General features: G+C 37.1%; 2 protein-coding genes across 3 annotated transcripts in view; one reads left to right on the plus strand and one right to left on the minus strand.

The window, feature by feature from the left end:
- Nucleotides 1-25,832, plus strand: part of hecw1b (HECT, C2 and WW domain containing E3 ubiquitin protein ligase 1b) — a 295,654-nt gene that overhangs the window by 193,911 nt on the left and 75,911 nt on the right. The window lies entirely within an intron of this gene.
- mmp16b (matrix metallopeptidase 16b (membrane-inserted)) overlaps nt 14,797-25,832 on the minus strand; it is a 47,086-nt gene continuing 36,050 nt past the window's right edge. For both annotated transcript variants that reach the window (XM_007231100.4, XM_007231099.4), the window contains exons 5-10: nt 22,981-23,142; nt 21,853-22,070; nt 20,259-20,397; nt 18,659-18,809; nt 17,185-17,300; nt 14,797-16,487 (exon numbers count right to left, since the gene is read on the minus strand). In XM_007231100.4, coding sequence (XP_007231162.2) covers nt 16,123-16,487; nt 17,185-17,300; nt 18,659-18,809; nt 20,259-20,397; nt 21,853-22,070; nt 22,981-23,142 — 1,151 coding nt within the window. In that variant the 3' untranslated portion in view covers nt 14,797-16,122. The remainder of the gene's footprint in view (nt 16,488-17,184; nt 17,301-18,658; nt 18,810-20,258; nt 20,398-21,852; nt 22,071-22,980; nt 23,143-25,832) is intronic.

The raw sequence follows: 25,832 nt of genomic DNA on the forward strand, positions 1-25,832 counted from the left end.
CAACCAGGCATAGGTCTGGAGATGTCTTTAAGGCAAGCTCTTAAAAAGACAGAAGAGTCTGGACAAGCATCGCCCTGTTGGAACAGTTTAACCAATGCTGCTGGCCAGGGTAAAGTATCTGTATCTTCAAGACAAGCTCTTGAAACGGCAGCAGTTTGAGGACGTGCATTGTCCTGTTGGAACAGTTTAACCAATGCTGCTGGCCATGGCATAAGATCTGTATCTTCAAGACCAGCTTTTGAGACTGCAGCAGTATGTAGACGAGCATTGTCCTGTTGGAAAAGGTTTGGTGATTCTGCCGGTTATGTAAACAAGCTGTTGCTGGCCACACCCTAGGTTTATGCTGAGAGTTTATCACACAGCCTGTCTGCAGTCCTGACGTGTCCCCAAAAGAGAATGCATAAAGACTTATAGTCCATCATGCCATCTTACACAATCTTGGAAACGATGCCATGATCAGAAGGTCCTGTCAGCTGTCCCGTACCAACAGATGTCACTTAGCAGAATTGCTCTTTTACTAGATTTTGCTACAGAGAATTTGCTGCCGTTCAAAGAAGCTCAGTGTTTGTACCCGTCACCCACGGCAACGGAGCTTCTTTTTTAAGAACAAAGCTGGAGACGGAGCTCATCTCTTTCATCTTCGTCTTCGGCTTTGATGAACGTCACTATCTCCCCTGAACTTGCGTTGCAAGTTGCGTGGCATTTATCTTGCATCGCATGCGTCTGCGTTTGTCTTGCGTGTGCCATGAAGGTCTGATTATCCTGATCCAGATCCAGATCCAGCGGTACGAGGACTTCAGATGTGAATTAGTGAATTGGTGAATTATTTCCGTCAGCTCCGATTGGCTGAGATCCAACCCATTCAATTCAGCTTATGCTAATCAGACTCAGAGAAAGGCATGAACGTGGCAGCGATGATTGGACAGAGCGTGGTTATGTCACAGACGGCACATGGTTATTTAAGAGTTGACTTTGTTTTTTTTGTGTGTGTGTGTGTGTGTGTGTGTGTGTAGCTCTGCCAGGGAATGAGATCACGGCCGAAGTGTCTAAAGCAGATGCCCACAAGCCTGTGCGAGATGATGCCCAAAGTACCTCGGGCACATGTCTGCTGAGCGATGGTCCGCCTGGCATAATGTTAGGTCAGGTACTCCGATCTAAAACCCAAGAAACGAGTCCAGTTCTGTGTTTTTCTGGTCGCTGCTAATGACTTCAACAATCTGTGCAGCCCAGGCATGCTCAGAAAATTAGACGGAGTCTGTATAGGCCTTAAAGAGTATGTTCAAAATAGGAAAAGTCACCTAAAGATCACCTGAGGTCATCTAGGGTCTTCTAGGATCATGCTAATCTTAGGTCAACAAAAGGCATCAAAAAGTTAGACAGAAGTCTGTGTAGGCCACAAAGAGTGTGTTCAAAATAGGACAATTCACCTAAAGATCACCTGAGATCATCTGGTGTCACCTAATTTCATGTTAACCTTAGGTCATCATAAGGCAGAGCTTTGTTACTTGTTCATATTAAGGTTTATTTTGTGTTGCTATGAACATTTACCTAAATATTGGAAAATTAGACGGAGGTCTGTATAGGCCTTAAAGAGTGCGTTCAAAAAAGGAAAAGTCACCGAAAGATCACCTGAGGTCATCTAGGGTCTCCTAGGATCATGCTAACGTAGGTCAACAAAAGGCATCAGAAAATTAGACGGAGTCTATATAGGCCTCAAAGAGTGTGTTCAAAATAGGAAAATTCACCTAAAGATCACCTGAGGTCATCTAGGGTCCGATCTAATACCCAAGAAACGAGTCCAGTTCTGTGTTTTTCTGATCACTGCTAATGGCTTTAACAATCTGTGCAGCCCAGAGATTCTCAAAAAATTAGACGGAGGTCTGTTTAGGCCTTAAAGAGTGCGTTCAAAATAGGAAAAGTCACCTAAAGATCATCTGAGGTCATCTAGGGTCTTCTAATATCATGCTAATCTTAGGTCAACAAAAGGCAGTGCTTTGTCCCTTTTTAATATTAAGGTCCTAGTCATGGATGCTTTGGACATTTACATAAAACTTAGAAAATTAGATGGAGGTCTGTTAAGGCCTTAAAGACTGTGTTCAAATAGGAAAACTCACCTAAAGATCACCTGAGGTCATCTAGGGTCTTCTAGGATCAAGCTAACCTTAAATCAACAAAAGTCAGAGCTTTGTCACTCTTTCATATTAAGATTCATGTTGTGGTTGCTATGGAAATTTACCTAAACGTTAGAAAAGTAGACGGAGGTCTGTTTAGGCCAAAGAAAGTGCGTTCAAAATAGGAGAAGTCACCTAAAGATCACCTGAGGTCACCTAGGGTCACCTAATATCATGGTGACCTTAGCTAAACATAAGGCAGAGCGTTTTTCACTTGTTCATATTAAGGTTTATGTTGTGGTTGCTATTGAAATTTACCTCAAAGTAAAAAAAAAATAGAAGAGATATGTTTAGGCCTCAAAGAATGTGATCAAAATAGGAAAAGTCACCTAAAGATTGCCTGAGGTCATCTAGGGTCTCCTATGATCATGCTAACTGCAGGTCAACATATGGCGGAGCTTTCTCACTTTTTCACAATTTATGTTGATAGTGTTAGGGAAAGTGATTAGGGAACATTACGAAATGTCTAATGTTGACCTTAGGTCATCATAAGGCATAGCTGTGTCACTGGACCATAATAAGGTTCATGTGGTGGTTGCTATGGAAAGTTGCTTAAAAGTCATCTGAGGTCACCTATTTTCATGGTGACCTTAGATCATCATATGGCAGTATTTTGTCCCTCATTATATTAAAGTTTATGTTGTGAAAAGTTTATGCTAGGAAAATTCACTCTAGATCACCTTTGGCCTCCTAGTTTAATGTTGACCTGAGGTCAACATCAGGACAGCTTTAACATTCATTCATATTAAGGTTCACCGTGAATGCCCTGTTCAGTAAAAATCTCAGCTGGATATCACTTTTTCAAGGCTTGATAGTAATTAAGATTGAATTATAATTATAATTAATTAAGGTGATCTTTCTTCCAGACAGTAAGCTATGATAATTTTGGTGCTAGGTGGTTGCTAAGGTGCTACTGAGTAGTTGCTGTAATGCTGCTGTTTTGTGTTCACATTAACATAGTGAATGCACTACTGCACTGTGAAGGAAAGGTAGTAGCTAAGTTGTTCCTATGTGATTGCTGTTGTGTCACAGGTGTTTGCTATGGTGTTACTAGGCGATGACAGGCAGTTGCTGTGACAGTGTGGCTGTCATGCTATACTAGGTGGCTGCTATGGTGTTGCTGGGAAGTTTCCCGGGTGTTGGCTATTTTAATGCAAAGTGGTTGCTAATATGTTACTAACTAGTTGCTATGGTGCTGCTAAGTGGTCACTATGGTGTTGCTAAGTGGCTAGCACTGTTGTGTTATCCTGGATGAATGCTATTTTAATGCAGTGTGTTTGCTATGAGGTTGTACTACATTCTAATTTACTGTACCTGCAAAAATGAGGCATGCAACTTTTCAAGCATGCATATTACTGTCTTGGTGCCCATACTGCTTTATTATACAGTGCATATTACTATTTAAATGAATGTACAGAACACATGCTACATTTGTATTGTGTTTCTATACTGTTTTTATTTAAGTGCAGTCAGAAATTTCCCATGATTCAGTATCTGCTGCTGTAATCAGTCACTCCTCGATGTTGTGAAGACGGGAAGGAAGAGACACAGGCTGATGAGAGAAATCTCCACATCACACCACTGAGATCTCTCAGCAAGACCTCCAGCTAATTTATGAAGAGCTCTCCTCGCTCAGTGAGGGTCTGCAGCTCGAACATCACTGCTGTCAATTTCAGCTTCAGCTCTTAGGAAGTGCAGAGCTCACAGACTGGGTCTGGGTCACAGACTGATCTTCCACCTTCAGACTAAAGAGTCTGTAGTAGTCCTTGGGTTTGGCCTTTAAAAGAACACAGGGGTGTAGAGCTGGGCGATATGGCAAAAAAAAAATATATGATTTTTTCACACCCCCCAAAAAAAGATTTTTTTCCTAGTGATAAGGGGAGTCCTAATGAGTCATTTGGGTAATTACCCCAATCATCCAAGCTGGGAATTGAACTACAGTCTCCCACGCAATGAGGTAGTGGTGTTATCCACTGCGCCACACATGCTAACTGTAGGTCAACAAAAGGCATTAGAAAATTAGATGAAATAAGAGATCATCTAGGGTCACCTAGGATTATGGTAACCTTAGGTCAACAAAAGGCAGAGCTTTGTTACTAGTTCATATTAAGATTCATGCTGTGTTTGCTATGGAAATGTACCTTAAACATTTACTATACACTGTGAGCCCAAATAAGTTGAATTTACTTAAAAATTTGAGGAAACCGGTTGCCTTAAAAAAGTTAAGTAATGGATAAAGAAATTTTAAGTTAGCATAACTTAGAACATCAAGTTATTACAACTAAAGGGGAAGTTGATAAGACCGGATAAGTTGTGTTTACTTAACTTTTTTAAAGCAGTCGGTTTGCTGATTTTTTTTTAAGTAATGAGTAATGAAGTTATTAGTTATTACAACTAAAGGGGAAGTTGATTTATTTCTAAGGTAGCCCAGGGGGAATCACTACACACTGATGGTGAGTATTAGTCAGAAACTGTTGGACACACCCAGTATGCAAATAGATTGTAACAAAAGCCAATGCAAAAGAAGCTGTTAATGGCAAAACAGACTAAAGTTAGTTATTATAAGTTGGTTCAACTCACAGATCTCAGTTTAAATGAATATATGTGCCCACAAATGTTCAACTAACTCAAAATAATAGTTGAGTATTGTTTAGAAACTTAAATCATTTGAGTTCAAACAACGTATGGGTTTACAGTGTAGAAGAGAACATGGTTGTGTCACCATGGAAAACAGATAAAAGACACAATTAAATGAATGGTGAGAACGCTTTGGAAGGCAATAGCTGGAAACGTGGTCCTATTGTTCTGAGCCTGAGGCCTCCAGCTCTAGGGAAGAAAGCCTGTGCTCACTAATATTTTTTTTTCTGAGTATCTGGTGTCCTCTAGTGATGTGAGGATGGAAGTGCAGCTCACATTCAGTTTTTTTTATGCAAGACTGAACATATTCTATGGGTCCAATCATTAAACCCTTTAGCATAAAAAAATATGCTATTTCAATGAGGAAAGTAAATTTGAATGCAAGTTAAAGTAATTTGTGATGCTTATGGGTGATCTGAGAAGTTCAAACTGTTTTCATTGTACTAAAGTAATGAAATCTTGTGTTTAGGGATGGCATTAAGGGGGAAATATTATTTAAAAAAAACTTTTTTGCCTTCCAAGCACCAAAAACAAATCCATCTATCCGTTTATTTCGTATATCAGCTGAAAGAGTTTAATGTCAGGGGATCATATGCTTTAATAAGCTGTTTGGATGCTTCCTTATTGGGACCGTCACAACTGTTAACTCCCAACAGAGCCCTATACACTCTAGATCAGTTAGATCTGTTGACTGACAAGACAGTACACAGCAGGATTAGCCAGCAGACTTCTTCTGAGGCAGGGATCTGTAACTACTGTCCATTGCAGGTCTGCAGATGAGAGAGATGTAGAGTAAGTGCTTCAATAATGTGTTTTGTGCTTTTATTACAGTTAAACATTAACTAACTTGTTCATGTTTCACCATTTAGCACAAACAAGCTTATTTGCATAAAAGTGACAGAGCCCTTAAACGGCTCATTCCGAAAAGGACTGAAACTGGTAAGAACAGAGCTGGTGATATCTCTCTCTCTCTCTCTCTTTATGTGGGTAATTTTTTGTGTAAAGAACTGGAACATAAACATGTTTTGTAGAGACCATAGACCTATTTTAACATGTGTAAAAAGATGTATATTATGTTCTCTTTAAGATTTTCCACAAAACCTTTGTGTCTTTGTATGTGTTGGATTGAAGAAAGTATTGGAACATACATTACCTTCCTTTGTGTGAATTAGGGGATTTCAAACATGGACCCAATTTAATTTAAAAGTATAATTGGTTCCAAATGTGGTAAAACTTTCTTATTATAGAACATCAGTGTGCAAATTGATCTTGAGGTGTTACCTCAGAGATTGGCTTGGGAACGCCCACATCTTTTGTGAGGTGTTATCTTGTGAGGTCTGATAGTGGGTGTAGATGGATGGGATCAACGTTTAATTTCTGAAGACATATGTCTTGGCAATCTATCTATCTATCTATCTATCTATCTATCTATCTATCTATCTATCTATCTATCTATCTATCTATCTATCTATCTATCTATCTATCTATCTATCTATCTATCTATCTATCTAATGCACCTGTAACTTTGATTTTAGACAGTGGTGATTTTCTTAGTGATTATTTGTGATGCTACTGGTGCTCCAATAAGTTTAAACTGTTTAATTTTACTTATGCATCCTTCCTATTGGTTCCTGTTGTCATTTACTTGCATACTAGGTTTGTCCCCCGAAGGTAACTCACCATCAGTGTGTAATCTCTGAGCACCGCCGTCTTGAAATTAAGGGCGTTTTCACACCTGTAGTTTTTAGGTTTCTATGATCCGGATCAGTTGATGAGTTTAAATGTTTATTTGGAGCGTTTCTCCCTCTGTTTGGTTTGGTTTCACACAGGCATATTAAACCTAAACGCACCAAAATGCTCACCAATAAACCACATGAGCACATTCTCTCCTCTGATTGGTCAGAGCTGTGTGATGCAGGAGCGAGAAAATAAATATAGTGAGAAGATTATTATGTGTTCCAGTCATATATATATATGTGCAGTGTGAAGCTGCTTTAACACAGAACACTGAAAATTTGCAGCTGTGCTTTTAAACACAGTGTTTTTAATGGAATGTGCAGCGCAGATGCACATGTAGTACATGGACCTTGCGTCTAAACAGCATGGAGCAGCAGAGACAGCGTTTGTTCATAGCTGTGGTAATCAGCAATATCTGCGAGACTGGATCATGTTCTCACCCCAAGCGAACCACTCCAGAGTTAGCTTGGGACCGGACCGAGACCACCTGTACTAGCAGATCTCGGTGCTGATTGCTGGTGTGAAAACGTCCTAAGTGACAATAAGTGGATTGGCGAGCACAAACTCATAGGTAGGATAGTGAAGCAGATTGCAAAATGAAAACTACTGTATTTTTAAATGTCATGGCCCTCAGAATTCTACCATGTAGTGTGGAGCTACTTTGAGTTTGCTAAAGGTGAAAAAAATGAGATTTTTTTTTACATGGGTAACTCTATATATGCCCCTCTCACTACAACAGCATTGTAAGGCTGTTGTAATCAGTTAAAAGAACTGTATTACAGAATGCTGGGAGTGAATGGAGGTGAGCTATTCAACAAAAACTTATTTAACTACAACCCAAGTCTATTTCACAGCGTATTTCTCCTTTAAGTAAACATAGATAGATAGATAGATAGATAGATAGATAGATAGATAGATAGATAGATAGATACTTTATTGATCCCCGAGGGGAAATTTTGGAAATATATCAGTAGTAAACATGAACTAGCTTGTTCATGTTTTGCCATTTAGCACAAACAAGCTTATTTGCCTAAAAGTGACAGAGCCCTTAAATTACTCATTCTGAAAAAAGACTAAAACTGGTCAGAATAGAGCTGGTGAGATCTCTTTATCTCTATATGAGAGAAGTTTTGTGTAAAGGACTTTGGGAGCATCAGTTAAAAAACCGTATTACAGAATGCTGGAAGTGAGTGAAGGAGGGCTATTCAACCAAAACTTGAAATCATCTTGTTTCACTACAACCCAAGTCTATTTCACACCGGATTTCTCCTTTAAGTAAACATAATTGAAATCAAGTGATATATTGACTTCCCAAATTCTAATAAGTGAAATCAACTCATCATCAAATCCACCTGGATTTAAGTTAGTAAATGATGTGGGGTTGATGCTACAGTTGGTCTGCAGGTCTAGGTTCAGCAACCCTCAACTCAGCTCACTGGTGTCACTAAATCATTTTAAACATTTAATATCCAACCACCTTCAGACAGCCTGTACCTGTTTTACTTAGTCTTATTTATTTTTAACTTTTATTTTTTTATTTTAATTATTATTTTAGTTTTTTTTCTTCTTTTTTAAAAATGTGTTTCCTTATTTTTATCATTAACATTATTTTTAATAGTTTTGTATTATTGCTTTTTAACTTATTTTGATTTTCTTTTATTATTATTATTAGTATTTTTATTATTATTGCTATTATTTAGTTAATTTATTTATTTGTATTTTTATAGTATTATGTAAAAGTTAGTTTTAGCTCATTTTAACTAATTTTTGTTGTATTAGTCTTATTTTCTTTTGATCTTATTTTTTTATCAATTAAACCACACTTTATTACAATAAAAAAATTATTTATTTAGAATTAATTCTAATTCTATTTTATTCTAATTGCTTTTAACTTATTTTGATTTTCTTTTATTATTATTATTACAATTATTTTTATAATTATTATTATTGCTTTTATTTAGTTAATTTATCTATTCGTTTTGATTGTATTATGTAAAAGTTAGTTTTAGCTCATTTTAACTCATTTTTGTTGTATTAGTCCTATTTTCTTTTGATCTTTATTTTTTTTATCAATTAAACCATACTTTATTACAATAATTATTTTAATTTATTTCTATTTTATTCCAATTCTATTTTTATTTTAATTGGTTTTTAAGTTATTTTGATTTTCTTTTATTATTATTACTATTATTTTTATTATTGCTTTTATTTAGTTAATTTATTTGTTTGTATTTTTATTGTATTATGTAAAAGTTAGTTTTAGCTAATTCTAACTTATTTTTGTTGTTTTAGTCTTATTTTTTTATCTTAATTTTTTTTATCAATTAAACCACACTTTATTAGAACCATTCATTTTATCTATTTTTTATCTATTTTTATATTTTTATTAATATATGTTATTTTAAAATAATTAAATTTAGCTATTATTTTCTCTATCATGTCAATCCCTGTTTTTGTAAATGCTCGGCTACATTGAAAATGAGGGTTGCCTTCAATGTACATCCGAGTCAGGATAAAGGTTGATTGATTGATTGATTGATTGACTGAGAATCTTTGGGATGTGCTGGATGGAGAAGAGAGGCTTTGTGCAGTGGTCAGACTCTACCATCATCAATGCTGCTACAAGATCTTGGTGAAAAAATAAATAAATCTTGTGATGTTGCAGAAGCTTATTGAAAGAATGATACAATGAATGCATAGTGCTGCAATCAAAGCTTAAAGATGGTCCGATTAAATATTAGAGTGTGTGACCTTTTCTCTTTTTTTTGGCCAGACATGCAGGGTATTTCATATGATCACATCATATAAAATCATATTTTACGATGCAGTTTTTTTATAATGGAAAAAAAGAACGACACAGCAAGGCCAGCGCTGGATAACTGATATCTTAGTATTTATGTACTGCATAATCTGCCCCTCACATCCATATTCAAGACACTACATGAGATATATATACAGCACGGTCAGATATACACATCTGCCTCCCCGGGCGGAGACGAGCACGTACGTCAGAAACAACGGGACGCTCATGCGCATTCACACCTTCCGCCGCTCGCGCCATTCGCCGTCTCCAGAACTGCGGAAGATGCTAATTGGATGCCGTGGTGTCAGACGCATTTTAACAGCTGCGCTTCCCTTCGCCAGTCCTTAATGAGCTCAGGAGACGCTAATGACATCTGAGAACATCTGAGAACAGCAGATCCTTCGCTTTCAAAATAAAAAAAGGGAAGAAATGGGAAAAGAAAAGAAAAGAAAAGAAAAAAAAAAACACAAGGCATGTGACAGAAATGCAACACTTCCTGTTAAGGGGGCAGTGAGTTCAGTAGAATGGCACTCGGCTTCCAGGAAAAAAATTATTCAATGATTCCAAATAAAAAACAACATTCACTACAACCCAAACAAGTGTCAAGTGTTAATCAGTGACGAGACACTGCAACATAACACGTCTTACATGATGTATAACCTGCAGGATCATGATTACAAAGCTAAACTGTACATTTCTAATTATTTTATGTAATAATGTTTTTTTATTCACCTTTTATTTTTTTTTATTTTTTTTATTTGATTTCAATAACGGCTCAAATAGTTTAGGCCTGTAATTAGGCCTCTAAAACCTGTAATAACCAGTATTTACACCAGTATTAACAGTTTAACAGTATCATCAGTGTTATACAGACAGATTTAACCCTTAGAAGCTATTTAAAGCAGTAACATAATAAAAGAGGTGTAATTCGATTTGACAGTGCTTTATAAAATACTATGAATAAATCAGTATACCAAACTTCAACCCAGGCAACATTTGTGTTTGTTGTTCAGTATTGAAAACATCTTAATTTCTTATTAAAGTATTTTTTCTCTACTTAATACTTTACTTAATTAATTCATAGTTTGGATGATGTATTAATCTACAATGCAGAACATTTTAAAATAATGAAAAAAACACTGAATTTAAGGCGTGTCCAAACTTTTTGACTCATACTGTATTGTCCTAGAAATAATTATAATAAATTATATTATTGTCATTGAAAGGCCATATTATGTCACTGATATCATGATAATAAAATAGCATAATTATACAGTTAGATCATTTTAAAGAGCAACTTTAAATTTCTAAGCATATGAATTGTAATTTAAATATTTAACATAACAAAAGAGTAATTCGATTTGATGATAGTTAACAGAGAGCATTAGAAGAGCTCCAACACTAAACATGTTTAAATCTAGACTGAAAACCTACATGTTTGATCAGGCTTTCAGCTCAGCTTAAAACACTGCAGCTCCGCCCACTTTTATTCTGTAACGGCACTTTTATATTATGTTTTATTCATGCTTTATTCTTATTAATTCCTTGTTGTTCTTTTACATGTTTTTAATCCTCTTTGTTTTAATCATGTTTTAATCAATCATGCTTTATTCTTATTTTAGTTTCCATTTTTACTGTTAATCTTTTACATGTTTTTTTTATTTGATTTCTTTGTGTATTTTCTAATTTGTAAAGCACTTTGAATGACCGTTGTGTATGAAAGGTGCTATATAAATAAACTTGCCTTGCCTTGCCTTACTGTAAATGAGTCAGTATATTATATATATTATTTATATATTTCAACCCAGGCAACATCTGTGTTTGTTGTTCAGTATTAAAAACAACATCTTCATTTCTTATTAAAGTATTTTTTCTTTACTTAATTAAGTAGTTCTACAGTGTATCTTCATAGTTTGGATGATATTATATTCATCTACAATGCAGAATATTTTAAAATAATGAAAAAACACTAAATTTAAGTTGTGTCCAAACGTTTTGACTGATACACAATTTCCTAGAAATAATTATCATAAATTATATTATTGTCACTGAAAGCCAATATCATGTCACAGATATCATGATAATAAAATAAGATAATTATGCAGTTAGATCATTTAAAGAGCAATTTTTAATTACTAGGCATAGACATTTTAATTTAAATATTTAACATAATAAAATTCGATTTGATGATACTGTGAATGAGTCAGTATATTATATATATATATATATATATATATATATATATATATATATATATATATATATATATATATATTTCAACCCAGGCAACATCTGTGTTTGTCGTTCAGTGTTGGAAACATCTTCATTTCTTATTAAAGTATTTTTTCTTTACTTAATTAATTAGTTCTACAGTGTATCTTCATAGATTGGATGACTTATTAATCTACAATGCAGAATATTTTAAAATAATGAAGAAACACTGAATTTAAGACTCATACTGTATTTTCCTAGAAATAATTCTGATAAATTATATTATTGTTAATAAAAGACCATATTAACCCATGGCTATCACGATAATAAAATAAGATTATAATGCAGTTAGATGATTTTAAAGAGCAACTTTTAATTACTAAGCATAGGGATTTTAATTTAAACATTTTAAATATCCTGAATGCCTATGCATTGTAGAATAAGTGAATAATGTAATTATGGTGATTTTAAGCCAATTTCACTTCATTTAAAATGAAATATTACACGGTACTTTCGAAAAGCTCTGTATCTGTCTGATTTTGTTGTTTAGCTTACAAACAAACTGATTTCTAAGGGTTAACTGTGTAAAACACTGTAATACTGGAATGAAACATGACTTAATCGTATATCTCAGTAAATCTCAATAAATATCTCACTTTTGTTCACTTAGTTCAGTGCAATGTTTAACCATCTCTAGCTATACTAAATCCAATGGGTCCAACATGGCTGCAGGATTACGTTTTAGATAGTCCTGTCTTTTCTAGTAGTATACATATGATATTAAGAAATATAATAGGGAATTATAATATTTGGGGATTATTTAAAATATTTGTCACACTTTTCTTTCAGTTTTCTCCTTAAATTTTCATTGATCTCTGGAATTTTTTTTAACTGGAAGCACTTTCCTCCATATTCCACATATACACATACTTACTCATACTCCAGTGACTATACTAGTGCATCTTAAAAAAATAGAATATCACTGAAAGTTTAACTTTATTTCAGTAATTCAGTTCAAAATGTGAAACTCATATATTATATAGATGTATTAAACACACAGAGTGATCTATTTTAAGCGTTTATTTCTTTTATTGTTGATGATTACTACAGCTTACAGCCAATAAAAACCCAAAAATCAGTGTCTCACAAAATTAGAATATCATATAAGACCAATAAGTCCTGCTGGAAAATGAAATCCTCTTTCCAAACCATCACTGATTGGTGGAAACTTCACACTAGCCCTCGAGCAGTTTGGACTGTGTGTCTCTCCACTCTTCCTCCAGACTCTGATTTCTCCCTTGATTTACTTTAAATGAAATGTAACATTTACTGATGATCAGTGATGGTTTGGAGAGTCATGTCTGTCATCTGCTGGTGTTGATCCACTGTGTTTTATTATCAAGTCTAAAGTCAGTGCAGTTTTGTTTTACCAAAAAATCATCTAATTACAGCACTTCATATCTTACAGCTTCCCTCTGCTACTGACAACGTTTATGGAGATGCAGATTTAATTTTCCAGCAGGACTTGGCACACTGCCAAAAGTACCAATTGGTCTGATTTTTGGGTTTTCATTGGCTGTAAGCTGTAATAATCATCAACAATAAAAGAAATAAACACTTAAAATAGATCACTCTGTGTGTGATACATCTATATGATATATGAATTACTGAAATAAAGTAACTTTTCAATGATATTCTAATCTTTTTAGATGCTCTAGTTCGCTCTAATGCTCTAATGCAGTTGTTTCAAACCCGCCAAGAGGTTTGAAGGTTATGGATTGCAGCTGGCCCTGACTCGAGGTCCTTTATCGCACATGTTATCGTACACGTCAACATTCACGCAGGCACACGTACACCACCGTAGCACTGAACGAAAGAAAAAGAAAAAGAGAAGAAATATCGTAGATATGTGGTTAAGGCATTCAACGAAATATTGCAGGTAGAGTTTCCTTTATCTCTTTGTTGGACAGAGAGAGAGAGAAAAAGAGAGAGAGAAAAAGAGAGAGAGAGATGGCTTTATCAGTCCTTTTTCTGTATCAGTTGATTGCCATGAAAGACCTGAAGATGATGAACGCACAGTCGATTCACACTCAAAAACGAAGAAGACTCAGAAAGAGATAAAGAAGGAGGGGTCGAATGTTTGAAATATTAAACATGAGCAAAGCAATCCTCTTTGGAAACAAATGACGTATTTGGTTTCAGTTCGTCAACATAACTTAATACTCTGGAGGAACATGAGAAGAAGAGTCCACGCTTTTTTCTTTTTTTTTATGTAGTACATATAATACACAGTCCAGTCTGAATATCATGATCAACTTCTTATTTCTATACTCACTGTCCATATTTATCAGTTCCAGTGAGCGTATATATGAAAACTTTGTGGTCCTGTATCTGTTTCTCTTTACATACAGTATTGTTCAGATTATAACAACTTAATCAGGTATATTTCAATAAATATCTCGCTTTTGTTCATTTAGTTCAGTGCAATTTTTACCATCTCTAGCTATACTAAATCCAATGGGTCCAAAATGGATGTATGATTATGTTATAGACAGTCTTGTCTTTTCTAGTAGTATATATGATATTAGGGAATATAATAGGGGCGTGACGAGACGAGACACGATATTGGGTTTACGAGAACGAGACGAGATTTAAAAATAAAATTTTAAAGAAAACCTCAAAAATGAAAACTAGAGTTTTATTTGACAAAATCATATAACGTAAACTTAACAGACTGATTTCTCTCACACATTGATTTTATACTACTACGTACTACTAGCACTATGTACTACGTTTGCATACGCCACAAACAGAACTGCTGTGTTGCCAGATCCCACTTAAAAAGTCCACACTAAACTATTTTTTTTTCCCGAGAGACAGGTTAAAGCTTGACGAGAAATATTGTCACGTTTAATCTCGCGAGATCTCGTGCCACGAGATCTCGTCACACCCCTAGAATATAATATGGGTTTATATTATTTGGGGATTATTTAAAATCTTCTAAACACTTTTATTTCAGTTTTCTCCATAAATTTTCATTGATGTCTGGAATTGTTTAACTGGAAACGCTTCTTCTCCATATTCCACATATACACGAGAAAAAGGGGCACTTAAAATCCTTTCTTTCATTTTCTCAAAAATCAACACTTTATACACTTTAGGTATGAAGTATGTATGTACCAGTCAGATATTAAGGAGCAGTAAAGCCACTCCACTGAAGTAAAGAGTAACAAGGGTGAGTTTTCAGTGAAGTGTCTCCAGCACTAAGGCTGGGTGCAGCAGCATTAGCATTAGCATTAGCTGCTAACTGCAGCGCAAGCTCTTTCACCATTTAGAGGCGAGTATATCTGACTGTAGTCCCAGCTGATAGTATCCTCGGATACAGGAACACTCAGGGTTACTTAGTTTAGAGCTATTGGGAGGCATTTATGTATCGCTAGCTCTGCTGTTAGCAGCTATTGCTGCTAATGCTGCTGCACCCAGCCTTAGTGCTGGAGAAACTTGACTGAAAACTCACTGAAAAAGGTTCGAAAAATACAATATTTTTCTATTTCTATTATCATCCTATATTAACCTCCTTTCAACCTTTAGGAGAGAAAACCACCATAAAGCATCTTAGATACACCAACTTTTAAACAAGAAACTTAATAAAGTTAGTTGAGGCAATTAGTTAAGCTATATTAGTTTGCTAGATTTTAGTGTGCAGTTCAATTCAATTCATTTTTTGTTCAGTTGACTTGAAAAATCACATTTAGTAGAACTAAGTAGAATTTTAAGTTTTCTTTTTTATAGTACAGGTAAAAGTTGAATGATAGTAAAGTATGTATAGAAACAGATACATGACTTCAGTCAGTAATTATAAATCTGTGAATCTAAGTGTTCTAGAAGTGTCCTATATGCAGAAACAAAAAGGTGGTCGTAATATTCTGGCTGAACTGTGCATCATAAGGAGGATACATCATTTTGTCGCTGAAAATTTCCATTTTTAAATGATGACTTGTTCAGAGTTCCCGTTTTCAAGAAGTTGAGAAGTCTGGAAATGGCTTGGACAGCATGTACACCAACAGCAGCTCAGAGAACGATCAGACAACATGAGGCGAGCGTCAGCATGCTGTCTGTTTCGTTTCGGCCTCCTCACGTCCATCTGATCCTAATTTGATAGGATCCGAGTTCTGCTTTCTACCACCACTTTGGCAAGAGACGATGGCATGCCCCTTTTTGAGGAGGTTTCTTTCTTCAATGCCAGAAATAGTTGACGGACTGTTCCTGTCAAAGACGTTCCTGCTTGGGTCATTTTAAGAGATTTGATAGAAGTTCTAGACCACTCCTTTGGAAAGAACCAATGTCACGTTCCTCGTATTAAAGGAGGTTGACCAAAAGTATTGGATTGGTTCTACTGACTGCGTAGCAGGTTCTACACCATCCCTTGGTGTTGGCAAAGAAACCAACACATGACATGTCTTATCTCTGTCACATTTTTAACGTCTATGGTTTAGGTTGGTTTCTCAAACCATAAGATCCATAAAAAGTCTTTGGAACGAGGGCATTGAACCCCCTTCCGTTTCAAACCCATTCCTGCATGGAGCGTTTGCAGTACAGTATGTGCCGCTGAGTGTCCTTCTTCTTGACCCGGAAGACGGTGTGCAGCAGGACCATCATGCAGAGGGCCAGGACGCAGGGGATGGCGATGGCCACCGCTTTCTCGGTGCCGCCCGTGCTCTCCAGCTTGCGGACGATGTCCACGTCGTCGTGGTCGTAGTGCGGGATCTCCTCCTCCTGCGGCTGGATCCAGTCCCAGTCTGGGTCTGAGGGTAGGCCGTCGCAGCCCATGAAGTCCCTCAAGATGGACCTGGGGTATCCGGGCTCCACCCGCAGCCGGAGGTTGTTGAACTTCCAGTATTCCTTCCCTTTGTAGAAGTATGTGAAACCTGTGGAGACCAAAAGACGACATTTTTACCTATTTAGCTAGCTACTCATCTGTATATCCCCCATCACTAGTGATGTCTGAAATCAATGACGGTGAAGACTGCTGATGCAGTATTGTCGAGTAGCATCACAGCTGATACATCAGCTCACAGATGCCTTGTGCTGATCAACATCACCCTAGGAGTTTTGAAGGGAAAAAGCACCATCTACTGTACTCATCCAAAGAGAGCAAGGCCAATTGTGCTCTCCCTGGGCTCCAGCAGCTGATGGCAAGCTGCATCACTGGGATTCGAACCAGCGATCTCCCACGATCATAGTGGCAGCGCTTTAGACCGCTGGAACATCCTGTGCCCTAATTATTACCTTAATAATTTACCTATAAAATAATTTATCATGTCAAATCATGTACAATCACTTATTGGCATGGGATTTTTGGGTAGTGCACCTCTTGGTGAAAGATCACTGGCTGCTAGACTTGCTTCTACATGCTTTCCCCCATAAACTACTGAAATAAGAAATTCTTTCACTCTAACATTGTAGTTACTTATGTATACCATTAATAAATTCACAAATATGGACAGACAAATATTCTTTCTCCTTATTTAATAAATATCCTCATCATTTTAAACTTTTACTCCTTAAATAGGTTACAGACACTAAACAGCCAGTAGACTACCAGTCTGATAAAAGTTAGCCCACCGTTAGCTTTGTCCACGAAAGCCCCCTGAGGAGAGTCAGGGATACCCTTCCACACGGTGATGGGTTTGGGGTAGCCAGGGTCCATGGTCCTCATGTCCTCGTTGTACCTCCAGTATCTGATCCAAAGAGAGAAGATTCGTAAAATATACAGTAAGTAAATTAAATAAAATTGTAAATTTTTTACTGACACACAGAACAACTAGCAGTGTCTCTACTGTAGATTAATACTAAAGTCATACAAACTATAAACAAAAACATATGGAACTAGAAAAGTTGCTCCCACCATTCACTACGGGGGTTGCTATGTTGTTTCTAAGTGGTTGCTAAAGTGTTGCTATGGCATCTGTGGCATTGCTGTGTTGTTGCTAGGTGGTTGCTAAGGTGTTGCTATGGTATCCATTGTGGTTGCTAAGGTGTTGTCAAGTGGTTGCTAAGGTGTTGCTATGGTATCCATGGTGGTTACTGTGGTGTTGCTAAGCAGTCGATATGGTGGGCTTTGCCCATCTTAGCTGAATTTTCTTAGTCAGCTTTATGAGTTAGAGTCACCTGGATAGTTGCTCAGCTAAAATGGTTCCCACCGTTCACTATGGAGGTTGCTATGTTGTTTCTAAGTGGTTGCTAGGTGGTTGCTTAGGTGTTGCTATGGTATCTGTGGCGTTGCTGTGTTGTTGCTAAGTGGTTGCTAAGGTATGGTATCTGTTGTGGTTGCTAGATGGTTGCTAAGGTGTTGCTAGGTTGTTGCTTAGGTGTTGATATGGTACCTGTGGCATTGCTGTGGTGTTGCAAAGTGGTTGCTAAGGTGTTGCTAGGTGGTTGCTAAGGTGTTGCTATGGTACCTGTGGCGTTGCTAGGTGGTTGCTAAGGTGTTGCTAGGTGGTTGCTAAGGTGTTGCTATGGTATCTGTTGTGGTTGCTAAGGTGTTGCTGTGGTATCCATTGTGGTTGCTAGGTGGTTGCTAAGGTGTTGCTAGATGGGCTTTGAACATCTTGGCTTTCATTTTCTTAGACAGCTTTATGAGGTAGAATCACCTGGAATTCAGGCTTTCAGTTAACAGCTGTGCTGAACTCATCAAGAGTTAATTACTTGAATTTCTTGTCTCTTAAGTGTTTGAGAGCATCAGTTAAAGTAAAGTAAAGTAAATTAAAGTAAAGTAAAGTAAAGTAAAGTAAATTAAAGTAAAGGAAAGTAAAGGAAAGGAAAAAGGTCAGTCAATCAAAAAAAAAAAAGAATTTCAAAACTTTAAAAGTATCCTTAGGTGCAGTCACTGCAAAGACCATCAAAAACATTACATTGGTGAAACTGGCACTCATCAGGACCGCACCATAATTAAAACATTAAATAAGGCAGTGTGTTCACACTTTGATTTGATGTGATTTAAACAGAATAACAGTAAAAGCTCTACACGACTTTTTACTCAGTCGTCTTGGTCTAATCTCTGGACTGAGTTCTCGAGTTCTAACGCAGCTTTACTGACCTGTCCCCTTTGAAGAAGTAGGTTTTGGCCACGTCCTCCCACCACACGGCCGTCTCGATGTTCTGAGTGGGCATGCCGCTGCCGAACAGAGAGATGTCCTGAGGGTACGTGGGCTGCAGCGTAGTATCCTTGAACACCCAGAACCGGTGACCTTTAAAAAAATATATAACAGCAGGAAATGCAACTTGTCAGCAGAGCTAGTGTAAAGAAACATGAACTGTGAAATGGCAAGAAACAAGTTATTCTTTTCCAAATGCCAGAGACAGAAAGTATTATATAACCACGAGAAGACAGCTCCGGCTGAGCTTAAATCAATACAGTCGTTTATAGAGATAACAGCAGATAAACGGCTTAAAAAGCGGAATCATACTCAATCCCATCTTTTACCATCTTAGTGTCTTAATTACAACTCCATATAATGCTTATTTTAATATTAAATAATCCAACAATTGTTTTTTAATCAGTTGATTAACATACAGACCAATTTATCAACTATTCTAAAAAGAACAACAAATATTAAAGTATTTAAAAAAAGTGAGTACACGCCTCAATTTTTTGTAATTATTTTGTAATTGTATTACCATATTTTTCCTATTAAGCGACATTAATAAGGATGCCTACATCGAAGTGAGCAAGGATGCCGCCATGTTTCCCTTCTAACAGTGAAGTTGGAGGAAGCATCTTAGTAATTCTTAAAAAAAAAAAACATTTTCTTTTAAAGTCAAACCAGCACTAAACGTTAATCTACACAGATTTCTCTACTCAAAACCATTTATTTAGGTGAGTAGAGCGCTTCTGTTTATTTGCAGTAAGCTAAGAACTCTTAATTTTTTTCAAAGGGTGAGTTTTCATTAAAGTTTCTCCAGCACTAAGGCTTGGTGCAGCAGCATTAGCCGCTAACCGCAGCACTAGCGGGATGTAAATGTCGCTCGATAGCGCTAAACTAAGGAACCCTGAGTGTTCCCATAACTCAGGGCACCTATCGGCTAGCGGCTCGTCCCACATAGCTTGTTTTTTTTTACACAGCAAACACACAGACTACAGCTAGCGCTGCAGTCAGCAGCTAATGCTAATGCTGCTGCACCCAGCCTTATTGCTGGAGAAACTTCACTGAAAACTCACCCTTATAACACTGTACTTCAGCAGAGTGGCTTTATACTTCTCCTTAATACCCGACTCATAAAATTCATACATAAGGCGCACCAAATGTTTTGGTGCACTGACCATTTTTGGGAAAATTAAAGGATTTTAAGTGTGCCTTATGGACTGAAAAATACTCTGTCAGTATAAATAACAGAGCGCGGTCAGCGGATGCTGAGGAGCATAGTGCACAGAGTTCACCAACTTTCTGCAGGGTCACTACGTCACTACACACCTCCAAACTTCATGTAGCTTCAGAGTTCATCACTACACACCTCCAAACTTCATGTAGCTTCAGAGTTCATCACTACACACCTCCAAACTTCATGTAGCTTCAGAGTTCATCACTACACACCTCTAAACTTCATGTAGCTTCAGAGTTCATCACTACACACCTCCAAACTTCATGTAGCTTCAGATTAGATGAACAACCACACACATAACCAGGAAAAGGTCTTACCTTTAAAAAAGACGAACTTGCCCTCACTGTTCTCATAAACCGCATCGATCTTGGGCGGCAGGCCTTTCCAGAAGTAGCTGATCTGCATGGGGTAACCAGGTACCACCGAGTTGTCCCGCACCCTCCAGAACCACTGGTCCTAATGACAGACAGATCTGTTAGAATTCATGTTAATGTATAACGTAAAAGAAGACGAGATTCTCAACCCTGCTGTATTATCACACAGATATTAATAGAAGCATCAGGAAGAATCAAATTAAATGCAAGACAAGTCTGTGAACCCCAGAGGGTTAACATTAACAGTGTTATCTGCTTTTACATTCAGTCATTCAGTCTAAGCTCAATGAAACAAAGCTTTTTGCAGATTCTGAACTCAAAGTATTCATACCCCTTGAACTGTTCCACATTTTATCACCTTACAATCACAAACGTAAATGTATTTTATTGAGATTTTAACGCTCCACTAGGTAGGATTGAGATTTTGTGCTCGTGGGCTCCCCCTACAGTTGCAGAGTGTAATAAAAGTCCAGCTTCTGTCAGAGTGTCTGTATGTTAGTTTGTAAAGAATGAACCAGTAGTCCTTGTAGAACTGTTAGAACTAAAGGTCGGAAAGCAGGTCGCAGTTCTCACGAGCGTTGGTCGTGGCCGCCTCGGAAAACTTACAGAGTCTGGTTTGAGCTCAGAGGAGCTCCGGCACAGACACGAGAGCACCGCTATTCCTCCTATTACACCTCAATGCAGCGCTGCAGTGAGTTTCAAGCTGTAATTTTACTTCTTTAAAAAGATTAAAAAATCAAGGAAATCCTACCTAGTGGGGCTTTAAGTGTCAGGCCAACACAAAGTATTGCATAAGTGTGAAGTGGAACGAAAATGATACAATATGATTACAATATACTGATACACAATACATTAAAATAATGTATGCTTTAATTGGATCAGGACATCCTTACTGTACGTAAAATGGTCCTTTATTAAACTGTGTAAAGAGGCTGTAGTTTAAATTAGCTTAAATTAAAGCTGATGTTTGTAAGTTTTGAGATTTGGGGGATTTAGGGCCCTCTCTGGTGAGAATAAGTACGTGCACCGAGTATGCAGAAGAATCATTTTAAACTGGGCGGGTGTGATCACTGGGCGGTCTCCTTTCAGAGCGGATGAATCCGATTCCAGGTTATGTTCAGTCAGAGAGAGAGAGAGAGAAAGAGAGAGAGTCAGTCAGAAACTTCACTTCTTCGTTTCTTTGGTTTTACTGTGAGTGAATGAACTACTGAGCTCTAAGTTTCCTCTTCTGAAGTCTCCATTGCTCCGCCAGCCGCTAACGTTCAGTAAAACTGAGCCGGATCCTCTTTTAGAGGCTGTACGTGTGACGTAGGTACGTAAAGACGTGTGACATGGCCAGAAGAAGAACTCCAGTAAAAAGTGACCCGACACCCCAGTTTTTAGAATCAATATATTAGGCTTAGTAGTAACGGTCGTTTCAGGACACTGGTACCATTAAATACAATATTTTATCTGCTTCTGCTTTCAGTATAGAAATAAAATAATATGTACAGCCACTTCAAGAAATCACTCTAAGTGAATCTTCAGTGTTTTTTACCTTAAAGACGAACAGCTCTTGTCGTAGGATGGCCAGGGTGTTGAAGCCTCCGTCACAGATGTTGGGTTTGGAGTTGGGGTGGGAGGGTTTGGATCGCTGTGGCGGTCGATGAGCGCGGTTCTGACGGTCTGGTTTACGAGGATCTGAGGGAGGGTGAAGGCGAGGAGGCGGGGCTGTTGTGAGCAGTCTGGTTGGCTGAGGGTTCCTGTCTGGAGGACCTGGAAACAACGAAAATTTAAATTATTCAACCAAATCAACCAAAATTATGAAATTCTACATGTTTCTTGCACGCACTGCATTATTTTTCAATGCAGTATGCAAATCTTTATGTACTAAAAACAGTTCTTATTTATTTTATTTTGATATAACCTCTTGTTCTCTTACAATAAAATAGACTGTTTTTTACTGCATTTTCACTCTTAATTTTTTTAAGTTTTGTACAGCTTTGTGGGATGGATTTAAGACCTTTTACGACATTTTAAGGATCTGTGGACATCCTTAATTATTGGAATACATTATATTAAAGACATTTTGAAACTTTATCAACACAGATAACAAGAAAACAGCTTTTATCCACTTCAGTTTCTGAATCAGTTTCTCTGATTTTGCTCTTTATAGGTATATATTTCAGTAAAATGATTTTTTTATTCTATAAACTACAGACAACATTTCTCCCAACTTCCAAATATTTTTTTTGTCATTTAGAGCATTTTTTTGCAGAAAATGAGAAATGGCTTAAATAACAAAAAAAGATGCAGAGCTTTCAGACCTCAAATAATGCAAAGAAAACAAGTTCATATTCATAAAGTTTTAAGAGTTCAGAAATCAATATTAGGTGGAATAATCCTGGTTTTTAATCACAGTTTTCATGCATCTTGGCATCATGTTCTCCTCCACCAGTCTTACACACTGCTTTTGGATAACTTTATGCCTTATGCTCTTGGTGCAAAAATTCAAGCAGTTCAGTTTGTTTTGATGGTTTGTGATCATCCATCTTCCTCTTGATTATATTCCAGAGGTTTTCATTTTGGTAAAATCTAAGAAACTCTTCATTTTAAGTGGTCTCATTTTTTTCCAGAGCTGTATATACAGCTATATATGATTTCTGTATGTAATTATAAAGCATACCGTATATTTTCTGGATGCCCTGCAGGTCATCGTGAGGCAGCTTGAAGCTCTCAGTGTCCATATACTGGTAGAAAGGAGCCATTATAGCGGTGGGGTCGTTGGAGTGCTCCAGTCCCAGAGCATGGCCCAGTTCGTGCACTGCCACCAGGAACAGATCATTGCCTACAGTAATGCACAAGGACAAGTCAGCTATATGCACACACACACAAACTCTGTCACATATACGCACACATATATTTACAGACATTTGCACAAGCCAGATTATGGTAATGAGCATGGTTTGACTTTTTTTCTATTGCTTATATTTATGTTTTATAATGCTGGTTGTGGATGCTATCTCGAGTTCTAAAATAAAAAAAAGGGGGCATTAGGTATAATTGAGTAGTCTATTTTAGCAAACCATAGCTCACTGGTCAATTGTGGAATTACCCACTAAATTTAGGGTGTGTCAATGTGTCTTTGTTATCATGGGATTAGGATTGGGCAGCTAACTGTTGACTGTTGTCTGGGTTTAAATAAGTCAGTGGCGCACCTGTATTTCCTTGTCTATTACCCAGAGTTTAATACTTGTTTTTCCTTGTTCTAACAAAGTTTTATCCAACAGAAACCAGCAACATATTGGGGCCTTTAGTTAAAGAGCAGTGGTTCTTAAACTGTGGTACGGATACCGCAGTGGTACACTAGATGACCTTAGAAAAAAAAATCTATCATTTTATTAGCACACATTAGTTTGTGTTACTGTGTATAAATAAGCATGTGTGTGGTAACTACATGTGTTACTATGAAATGGCTTGTAGGTGGTACTTGGAAGTATGAGAACCACTGGTCTAGAGTATCATATTATAGTATCATATATTATAGTATTATAATCATAGTATCAGATTATAAGGTCTATTACTCGCCACTAGTACAGATGCCTACATCAAAGTGAGCAAGGGTGTCGCCATGTTTCCCTTCTAATGGGGAAGCAGGGGGAAGTGCCTAAATAGAGAAAACTGTTCTTTAAAAAATGAGCGCTGGCTGTTAATTTACACAGATTTCTTTTCTGAAAACTGTTTATTTGGGTGAGTAAAGCGCTTCTGTTTATGTACTTTAAGCTTAGATTTCTAATATTTTGTCTAAGGGTGAGTTTTCAGTGAAGTTTCTGCAGCACTAAGGCTAGGTGCAGCAGCATTAGCATTAGCCGCTAACTGCAGTGCAAGTGGTATGTAAATGCCGCCTGAGGGTTCCCATTTAGCTTGTTTTAACACTGCAAACACGCAGACTACACTTTGATATACTCGCTTCTGAATGGCGAAAGAGCTAGCGCTGCAGTTAGCGGCTAATGCTAATGTTGCTGCACCCAGCCTTAGTGCTGGAGAAACTTCACTGAAAACTCACTCTTATAATACTGTAATTCAGCAGAGTGGCTTTACTGCTCCTTAATATCTGACTGTTAAAATTCATACATAAGGTGCACCAGATTATATGGCGCACTGTCTATTGTTTTGGAAAATGAAAGGATGCACCTTATAGTCTGAAAAATAAATCAGAAGGCTTTATCAAAAAGCCAGAAATTGGAAACAAAAGGGTGGATTTATACAACAGAACATCCATTATGTAGAGAGTGCACATCTTATCTGATCAAATATGGTTTAACAAGTCTTTCTTTGTGAGCTTACTTGTGTGTGTGTGTTTGGTGTGTGTGTTTGGTGTGTGTGTGTGTGTGCAGTCAGGTATAATCATGTCAGTAATAATCTGCGGTCATGGCATTTCTGTGCACCACATACTTCAATATATCATCCAGCAATAGAAAGGCTAGGGGCAAAGGGGGGGATCACAACATATGTGTGTGTGTGTGTGTGTGTTTGTTTGTGTGTATTTGTGTGTGTGTGTGTGTGTGTGTGTGTGTCAGTGCATCAAGCTGTCCAAATAGGAGTAGGAAGGATCGACATTCAAATCTTCACCTAGGGCAGAATGCTATACTACATAACAAGCCATGTGAACTGAAAACCCAGAATAACACACACACACACACACACACACACACACACACACACACACACACACGCACACACACAAACAAACACACACACACACACACACAAACACACAGGCATCATAGAGAGGCCCATGAATCATTTGACCATACACTGAGCCCTGATGCAACAACACTAGCTATATATTCCCTAATGCTACTGCTAGATGTATTTAATATACATTTTAATCAATTCGTCACAATGTCTACATAACAATAACAATCTGTAGAAATATACCTGATATAGCTGACCATCTGTGTTAATATACATTTAAATGTAGGTCATGATGTGACATAATCAAAATCAGAGGTGGAAAGTAATGAATTACATTTACTCAAGTTACTGTAATTGAGTAGATTTTATTAGTAATTTGTCATTTTTAAAGTAGTTTTAAAATAGGTAATTTTACTTTTACTCAAGTACATTTTGACACAAGTAATCTATTCTGCTACATTGGAAAACTCCCCATTACTGAGTACAAAATAAAATGCTGGGGAAAAAATAATTGTCTGAACTTAAACAAATAATAATTGGCACGGATGCGCCGGCGCACGGATGCTCGCGCGTGGAATATCGAGGCAGTAACGTCCTCATGCAATACAAAATGTGCCCCGCCCCCAGACAGAGCTGTCAGCTTTCAAAACGTTCACATCAAACCTGAGAAAGCATGTGGTGGTAAATATTTTTATCATTAAACAATCTGCTTAAATGTAAAAAAACAACAACATGTAAATAGCAGTTAAAGCACAGCAATGGCAAGTTAAAAAATAATAATGACCTGTAAAAAATGAACTGTAAAAATACAGTTTATAGTCGCCTATATGACCATAACTT

Source organism: Astyanax mexicanus, chromosome 4, assembly GCF_023375975.1.
Source record: "Astyanax mexicanus isolate ESR-SI-001 chromosome 4, AstMex3_surface, whole genome shotgun sequence".
Classification (NCBI taxonomy): Eukaryota; Metazoa; Chordata; class Actinopteri; order Characiformes; family Acestrorhamphidae; genus Astyanax; species Astyanax mexicanus.